Genomic DNA, 9,736 nt, shown 5'->3' on the forward strand with positions numbered 1-9,736 from the left:
GCCGGTTGAGCTATAGGCGCCGAGCCGATACACAGAATTTTAACTGAATTTCTGAGGTGAAATTTTAAATGTGATAAACCATATTGATATTTTCATAAATTTGAAAAGAACATTGGTTGTTTCGTTATTAGTTTTTACCTACTCTGAATGAAAATTCAGAATTAGAGCAAATTTGGTAATGAGTTAAGTAATTTTTCCATAGTATTTTTTAGGTCTTCAAGGTTCTCTATGTTTTCCCCACTTCTCAATAGTTTCCTGTTTTGGCAATTTTTTAATTTGTTTTTGTTTTTTCCTAATTGGTTTATTTCAAAGTACATTAATGCACATAGCAGAAGTGTTGCCACATAGTGACTTGATCACCCACAGGCTGTGAGGACAGGGTACCTGGCCATGTTTCTTTTCCTGTCTAAGCCTTGGTGTCCTCTTTTGTGGTTATGAGAACTAACGCTCTATCTTGAAAATTCGATAAAATAGTAAAAAGTGCTTGACATAATACCTGAATTAAATATATAAAAATGCTTGCTGTTTATATATTTTTACTATCTTCTAATTTAGTACTTTTGGGAGTAAAAATAATTTACTTATTACAATAGTTTTATACATTTTAGTGCCTTTCTTCAAGTGAATCAAAGTTTATGTTTTTGGACTTGTTGCAGTTGTGATTTATTAGATTATTTTGCATGACTCTGCCAGCACCTGTAAATTAGTTATGGAGCCAGTCACATACACCGAGGTTGGCGGGTTCAAGACTGGCCCAGGCCAGCTAAAAAGAAAAAACAATGACAACTGCAACAAAAAATAGCTGGGCGTTGTGTCGGGCGCCTGTTGTCTCATCTACTTGGGAGGCTGAGGCAAGAGAATCACTGAAGCCCAAGAGTTTGAGGTTGCTGTGAGCTGTGAGTCATGGCAATCTACCAAGGGCAACATAATAAGACTCTGTCTCAAAAAAAAAAAAAAAAAGATTATTTTGCATGTAAGAAAATAATGTTTACAGCTGTTGTGAAATTATAGCTATCCCATTTTATAATTTCAAAGCAATGGTAATTACCTTAGGGGGAATTATGATATGTAAATGATACTCAGATTTAGTGTATCAGCAAAGGATGTCGTGTCTAATATTAATGTGTAATATATTATACTTGAAAGCTTAGTACAAATAAGAATTTGTAGCAAATAAGACTTAACACTGCCTGGAAAAAAAATGGTGCTGTTCTTACGGGAGACACCACCGAATTGTATTAGATTCTCAGTATCCCCTATGCTTTTGAGTTTTTATAGCTATTGCATTATTTTACTATTGGTAAATAAATGTTAAGAGAAATGAAATTTTGCAGTTCAGAAAATTCTTCTGCTTCTTTTATTTAAAATATATTTTTAAATTATTTATTATTGTTATTTATTTATTGCAGTTTTTGGCCATAGTGAGTTTGAACTTGCCAGCTCCGGCATATGGAGCCAACGCTCTACTCCTTTGAGCCACAGCACCACCCCTTTTAATATTTTTTTAGAGACAGAGTCTCACTTTGTCACCCTTGGTAGAGAGTTATGGCTTAACAGCTCACAGCAACCTCCAGCTCTTAAGCTTAGGCGATTCTCTTGCCTCAGCCTCGTGAGTAGCTGCGATTACAGGCGCCTGCCACAACACCCAGCTTTTTGTTGTTGTTGTTGCAGTTTGGCTCGGGCCGGTTCCTGCCACCCTCAGTGTATGGGGCCAGCTCCCTACTCACTGAGCCACAAAGTGAGACTCTGTCTCTAAAAAAAAAAAATTAAAAGGGGCAGCACTGTGGCTCAAAGGAGTAGAGTGCCGCCCAGTATTTAAAATAAATTATTTGGCTCAGGGCCTGTGGCTCAAGTGGCTAAGGCACAAGCCACATACACCTAAGGTGGCGGGTTTGAATCCCCAGCCCGGGCCCGCCAAACAACAATGATGGCTGCAACCAAAAAGTAGCCAGGCGTTGTGGCGGGTGCCTGTGGTCCCAGCTACTTGGGAGGCTGAGGCAGGAGACTCGCTTGAGCCCAGGAGTTGGAGGTTGAGGTGAGCTGTGCATGCTACAGCACTCTACCCAGGGGGACAGCTTGAGGCTCTGTCACAAAAATAAATAAATAAATAATTTAATGATGGTTGTATTAAATGTTTACATTTTTTAATTATTTCTCTTCTACTTTATAATATATGTATTAACTAATATTAAGTGGTAGTTCTTTCTGGCTTCATAATGTGGTTCAGATATCACTAGAAAGTCTGGCTATATCTACATTGACTAAAGTAATGGAATATTTCACTGTAGACTTTCTTAAACAGAATACCGGCGTCTTCGGTATTCTTTTCAGTTTTTGTATATTTTTCTTTTGATTCAATTATAGTAACAGAAATAAAGATCAAATTACAAAGTTAAAGAGCAATACATAGTCAAGTATTCTTTTCTACAAACTGCTGAAATGATATCTCTTTCTTTTTTTATCCTTAAAGCTCAAGCTATAAAAGCCAAAGGTCCGGTGACGATTCCATACCCTCTCTTCCAGTCTCATGTTGAAGATCTTTATGTAGAAGGACTTCCTGAAGGAATTCCTTTTAGAAGGCCATCTACTTATGGAATTCCTCGCCTTGAGAGGATATTACTTGCAAAGGAAAGGATTCGTTTTGTGATCAAGAAGTAAGACTCTTATATTCTTACTAAATTCTTGTTGGACTTTTTGCCTTTTGTTCTGATTAGTGCATCGTTTCTATTGTTCACAAATATTCATTAAATACTAGGCTGTATTTAAGTTGGAATTATATGTATTTTTATTTTCCACTTTTTAATGCATCTTGGTCCAAGATTATGTCAGCATGGCAGAATTGGCTTTTGGTATGTGAACATTGCCCATGCATGATTGGCATACAGCTATCATTTTCTTTCATTATTTTCTGCTAAGGTTGCCAAAGAAGGTTGTATCTGTATCTTTTTATTAGGTCTAATATTTTTAAAGCATATGTGGGGATGTATGATTGTGCAATTAAAAATAAAGGAAATAGTGAAAGTAAGAATGGAAAGAAAAACTGTAACAGTAAAAGGTTTAAAATACTAGAAGAACATTTTAACATTTCAACAAATACAGATATGAGCAAATCTATTACAGGCATTGAGCTTAAACTATATATTCTTGAATAGGAAACAAGTGGAAAATAGAAAATATAATTACTAAATTTGGGGGGGGGAGTCTCACTTTGTCACCTGCACTCGGCCTAAACTAAAATTTTATTTATTTATTTATGTATTTATTTATGCATGCATTCATTCATTCATTGGTCTTTCTTTTCTTTTCTTTTCTTTCACAGAGGTTCAGTTTGTCTCCCTTGGTATAGTAGTGTGGCATCATAGCTCATAGCAACCTCAAACTCTTCTTGTGGCTTCATAGCTCACAGCAACCTCAAACTCTTCTTGCCTTAGCTTCCCATGCAGCTGGCTATTTTTAGAGACAAGATCTCAGTTTACTCAGGCTGGTCTTGAACTCCTAAGCTGAAGCTATCTACCCACCTGGGCCTCCCAGAGTGCTAGGATTACTGGTGTCAGCCACCACACCTGACTCTAAACTAAAATTTTAAAAGGAGGGCTTCGAAGATTGTTACTTTGATAGATTGTAAAGAAGGTAGAATATGTGGGATGTAAGAAAAGATAGAGTCCTCATCTTATGACATCTAATTAATAAGATTTCCTTAAAGAGAAAAGAGAAGGAAAGTAGCAAAAATGAGTAACATTTTTTTTCTAAGCCTAAAAAGAGATTCAAGTCATTTCATTTGCACAGTGTTAACCTTCATTACTTTGGTGACTGTCCTGTACTATTGAGAAAATTGTGAAATTAACAGTCACCTGAGACTGGGCGTGGTGGCTTACTCAGTAATTCTAGCAGTTTGGGAGGCTGAGGCGGGTGGATTGCCTGAACTCAGGAGTTCAAGATTAGCCTGAGACCCCATCTCTAAAAATAGCTGAGGGTTGTGGAAGGTACCTATAGTCCCAGCTTCTCGGGAAGCTGGAACAAGAGTATTGCCCAAGCCCAAGAGTTTGAAGTTGCTATGAGCTTTGAAGTTATAGTACTCTGTCCAGGGCAATAGAGTTGTCTGAAAAAACAAAACAGACACCTTCATAGTAATTATAACCAAGAAAATTTGCCTTTGGATCAGTATTAAATATAAGAGTTGCAGGAGTTTTATAGATTTAACTAAAGATGAAAAAGAACCCTCAGCATGATGGGCAGGCTGTCCTACACAGAGTATACTATATTTGCTAACAGATATTTTCCTTTTAGACACATTGTAATTTAAAGTATTCAGGGTCTTCCGGGAAATTGAGTAGTAAACAAAATGGCCCTCTTCTTATAGCAGGACACTAGCCAAGAATCATAAGCATCCCTCTACACCCAACACATCTATACATTAATAAATGTATTGTTTTAAGAGTTCTTTTACACTGTTTTATTAACTTTCTTATTTTCTAATTCATTAGAAGTTTCAAAACTCAGCTTGGCGCCTATAGCTCAACCAGCTAAGACGCCAGCCACGTACACCTAAGGTGGCGGGTTCGAATCCCCAGCCCGGACCCGCCAAACAACAATGACGGCTGCAACCAAAAAATAGCCGGGCGTTGTGGTGGGCACCTGTGGTCCCAGCTACTTGGGAGGCGGAGGCAGGAGACTCGCTTGAGCCCAGGAGTTGGAGGTTGCTGTGAGCTGTAATGCCACGGCACTCTACCCAGAGGGACAGCTTGAGGCTCTGTCTCAAAAAAAAAAAAAGAAGTTTTAAATAAACTGTACAAATTATTTTATATGTTCATATTTCCTAGTCTTAATAGCATGTATAACTTTAACATTTTTTGATGTTTCAGTAACATTAAAACATTCAGGTGTAAGCTTATCATAAGGTAGTTTATGCTTTCCATATCTTGTTTCAAGTATTTTTAGTATACTCATTTATGGGAATCCATCTTTTATATTTAGCAACAATGGATTTTTTAGCCATTCCTTAAAGGGCTGTGTAGTCATTCTTTTTTTGTTGTTGTTGTTGAGACAGAGTCTTAATTGGTCACCCTCGGTAGGGTGCTGTGGCACCCTCTCTGCAACTCACAGCTCTCTGCAACTTCAAACTCTTGGGCTTAAGCTATTCTTTTGCCTCAGCCTCACAAGTAGCTGGCACTACAGGCACCTGCCACAGTCCCAGCTATTTTTTGTTGTTGTTGTTGTTACTGTTGCAGTTGTTATCCTTGTTTAGCAGGCCCAGGCTGGGTGGGAACCCGTCAGCCTCGGTGTATGGGGCTGGCACCATAACCACTGAGCTATGGTCACCGAGCCTGTGTAGTCGTTCTTGATATAAGTTAAGTTACTACAGACTTTATTTATTCAAAAGGGTCATTCTACAGAGTTGAGCAAATGTTCTCTTTCATAGTCCACTAATACTACTCAAGTATTACATATATCCCTGACCTTATTATATCAGTTTCTAATGTCTCAGGTATTATTGCTAATATAAGTATGGTTGTGCTTGCTTGTGATTCTTCCCTCACCCTTAAGTGAGGCCATTACAACAAACTAGATTCGTAAGGGTGTGTGAGAGTTATATTGTAAAAATTGTGTAACTTATAAATTACTTTATTGGGCTTGTAGCCGCCTATAGCTCAAGCGGCTGAGGTGCCTGCACATATACCAGAACTCGCGGGTTCAAATCCAGACTGGGCCTGCCAAATATCAACAACTACAACCAAAAAATAGCCAGGCATTGTGGTGAGTGTCTGTAGTCCCAGCTACTTGGGAGACTGAGGCAAGAGAATCGCTTAAGCCCAGGAGTTAGAGGTTGCTGTGAGCTGTGATGCCATTGCACTCTACCCAGGGCAACAGCTTGAGGCTCTGTCTCAAAACAATAAAATAAAAAATAAAAAAAGTAAATTGCTTTATTGGCTATTTGGTTATTATGAAAAGTAAGTGAAAATTCTATCTTACCAAATGAGTATTGAAATATATTTAGACTTTTTTTTTTTTTTTTTGAGACAGAGCCTCAAGCTGTCCCCCTGAGTAGAGTGTGGTGGCATCACAGCTCACAGCAACTTCCAACTCCTTGGCTCAAGCGAGTCTCCTGCCTCAGCCTCCCAAGTAGATGGGACCACAGGCGCCCGCCACAACACTCTGTTATTTTTTGGTTGCAGCCGTCATTATTTGGCAGGCTGGGCTGGATTCAAACCCACCACTTTAGGTGTATGTAGCTGGCACCTTAGCCACTTGAGCCATAGGCGCTGAGCCATATCTAGATTTTTTATGCTGGTTTGTAGATGAATGGAAGAAAGTAGTCTCTTTTTTTTGAGACATAGTCTTACTATGTTGCCCTCGGTAGAGTGCTGTGGCATCCCAGCTCACAGCAACCTCAAACTCTTGGGCTTAAGTGATTCTCTTGCCTCAGCCTCCCAAGTAGCTGGGACTACAGGCACCTGCCACAACACCTGGCTATTTTTTCCTTGCAGTTGTGTAGTTGGCCTGGGCCGGGTTTGAATCTACCACTCTCCCTGACACTGTAACTGCTGTGCTATGGGTTCCGAGCAGTAAGAAGGTAGTCTTGAATTTAATGTGATATGAAAGTATCCCACTTAATTTTTTGTGATACATTTATAAAGTTCTTTTGGGTTGCAAAGTCATTGCTTTTATACTGAGAACATATGCTTAATGAAGCACCTTATGAGACAGTTTGCAATTATTTTATTACTCTTTGGAAACCTCAAAAAGTTAACATTTAGTTGTAGTCAAAACACTGAGATTGTCTTCTTAAAATTGGCTTTTGTGACTGAATATTAAACATGAACTAACAGTACTTTTCTTAATATTGCCTACTGAATATTTAGTACTTATTTTTACCTTTCAGACACGAACTTCTGAATTCAACGCGTGAAGATTTACAGCTTGATAAACCAGCTTCTGGAGGTAGTTCTAGTCTTGTGTCAGATTAGAGCATTAAGTATAATAATTATTTACTGCTTAAAGGAACATAGATTTCCTCTTCATGTTACCTTCCACATGAAATAATATTTCTTTAACTATTAATTATATGGCATTACAGGAAAATTCACATTGTCAAAATTCTAGTAATCTAGAAATATAAGCTCATTTTCTTACTAACCTATTTATGTAAACATAGCATTTCTGGATAGATAGAAATAAAAGAACCATGTGTTTTCTACTTTTGAGATGCAGTAGTTGTTATCTAGGATAATGTATTAAATAGGTATTCTACATTAGTCTCCATGAGTCAAATAATTATGCATCAAGTGTTTATTGTACCCTAGACATAGATACGTTTACTTTTTAAGAGCATGGAATCATAGCTACATTTCTTGCTTGTTGGATGTATTTTGAAGAAAATACATTATTTTCCATTTTATTTCATTTTATTTTTATTTTTTGAGTCAGTCTCACTTTGTCGCCCTCAGTAGAGTGCTGTGGCATCACAACTCACAGCAACCTCAAACTCTTGGGCTCAAGCGATCCTCTTGCTTCAGCCTCCCAAGGTACTGGGACTATAGTCGCCCACCATGATGCCTGGCTATTTTTAGTGATGAGGTCTCGCTCTTGCTTAGGCTGGTCTTGAACTCCTAAGCTCAAACAATCCACTCACCTGGGCCTCCCAGAATGCTAGGATTACAGGCATCACTGGGCCCAGCCCCATCATTTATTTTCTTGCCTCCTTTTGCTCTGGAGGGGAGTGGGATGGGGTAACATAACAAAAGTGAGATTTAGATGAAGATTTTCAGATGAGGTATAATTGGAATATTGCCAACACTGTCATATCCCTAAATTTATGATAGCAAAAATCACCTACTAACTGTTACTGAATAGACTGATTTCTATTCTTTCCTACCTTTAATGAGCTTTGTTTGGTTCTTATCTTTTAGTTCAGTGTCAACATTCTTTTAGTAATAAATACATTCTGAAATTTTAGAAATGATTTTAGTCACAAGAAAAGGAAACAATACTATTTTGTAATCATAATATTTAAAAACCTAAGTTATTAAATCTATTATATTGAGAATATTTGTATATTTGTTATTTTTACAGTAAAGGAAGAGTGGTATGCCAGAATCACTAAATTAAGAAAGATGGTAGATCAGCTTTTCTGCAAAAAATTTGGTAAGTCTGGTTGTTTTGCTCTTCAACTAAAATATGTTACTGGATAATATTTTTAAAATTTTGTTTTACTTTGGGAAAGTAAATATAATGAATATGACTCCCTCCAGTTTTCTTACTGTTTTTTTAATATGTACTTACTATAAAAACCTGTAATCCTATCAAGAGTGTAGAGATGAGGGTAATGAAACTGTCATGTCTCCTTTCCCAAGTTATAGAAATAGTAACTTTGTATACAATTTGGAGTTTTACGGTTTAAGGCCTTTCACGATTATGGAGTCTTTTTCACTTTAGGCCTTTAACTCTGTTAGTTTAGTCTGCCACTCTGGAATAAAGGAGAGCTTCAGCAGCAGGCTGCAAGTAATTATCTGAAGAAGCAGCCTTACCTTTGCTATCTTTTTTATCTTACTTCTTAGTCACTTAATAGACACTTAAAATTCTTAGGTTGAGTTTATTTATCACAATAGCATTTTAGCTGTTTTGCTGTTTTCCTTGATTTTATTCTGATTCTCAGTAGAATTCTATATTGTCCTCTTCTTTCTCCTCTGCCTCCTTGCTCTCCTTCCTCTCCTCATTCCTCTTTTTAAAACTTTGTATGGAAATTTTCAATGTTTTTGAGTCTTGGCTTCTTCCTATTTCATTCCCATCTCATTTCAGTCTCTGGATGCCAGCTCCCTTCATGCATTCTTTACATTTGGGAGTGCAGTGTAGACCTAATCCCGAGCCCTCTTTCTGTTTTTTTTGCAGTGCTTTCTCCATAAACAACTCATTTAGTCCTACATTTTTTGGTGGGTGGGGGACAGGTTAAGACAGTCCCACTCAGGCTCAGCACTTGTGGCTCAAGCAGCTAAGGTGCCAGCCACATGCCCCTGAGCTGGCAGGTTCAAATCCAGCCCAGGCCTGCCAAACAACAATGACGACTACAACCAAAAAATGTAGTCCCAGCTACTTGGGAGGCAGAGGCAGGAGAATAGCTTGAGCCCAGGACTTGGAGATTTCTGTGAGCTGTGATGGCACGGCACTTTACCCAGGGCGACAGCTTAAGGCTCTGTCTCAAAAAAAAAAAAAGACAGTCTCACTCTCTTGCCCAAGGTTAGCGTGTCATGGCATCAGCATACCTCACAGCAACCTCAAACTCCCTGCTAGGTTCAAGCAGTCCTCCTGCCTTAGCCTCCCAAGTAGCTGGAACTACAGTTACCTGCTACAACACCCAGCTAATTTTTCTATTTTAGTAGGGGTAGAGTCTCACTTTTGCTTAGGCTGATTTCAAACTCCTAAGCGTAAGCAATCTTCCCATTGTGGCCTCCCAGAGTACTAGGGATATAGGCATGAGCTACTATGCCTATCCCATCCTATGTCTTAAAAGTAATATATTTACTGTATTCTGGTAAGTGTGAACTCTTGGCCCTGGAAGTTTCTCTTCATACAGACCAATGGTTCTTAACCTTCCTAATGCCATGAGCCTTTAATATAGTTCCTGTGGGTTGCAACCCACTGCAACCTCAAACTCCTGAGCGCAAGTGATCCTCCTCCCTCCGCCTCTCAAGTTGCCAGAGGTACTGGCTCATGTCACCATCCCTGGCTAATTTTTTTTTTT

The 9,736-nt window shown here is 38.4% G+C and overlaps 1 protein-coding gene across 1 annotated transcript in view; it reads left to right on the top strand.

Moving 5' to 3' along the window:
* LOC100966998 (general transcription factor II-I) overlaps nucleotides 1–9,736 on the top strand; it is a 96,294-nt gene that overhangs the window by 49,446 nt on the left and 37,112 nt on the right. The window contains exons 12-14 of the mRNA XM_012807874.2: nucleotides 2,471–2,654; nucleotides 6,881–6,939; nucleotides 8,071–8,142. Coding sequence (XP_012663328.2) covers nucleotides 2,471–2,654; nucleotides 6,881–6,939; nucleotides 8,071–8,142 — 315 coding nt within the window. The remainder of the gene's footprint in view (nucleotides 1–2,470; nucleotides 2,655–6,880; nucleotides 6,940–8,070; nucleotides 8,143–9,736) is intronic.

The sequence above is a fragment of the Otolemur garnettii genome, unplaced genomic scaffold (genome assembly GCF_000181295.1).
Source record: "Otolemur garnettii isolate 467f Iridium unplaced genomic scaffold, OtoGar3 scaffold00077, whole genome shotgun sequence".
Lineage (NCBI taxonomy): Eukaryota > Metazoa > Chordata > Mammalia > Primates > Galagidae > Otolemur > Otolemur garnettii.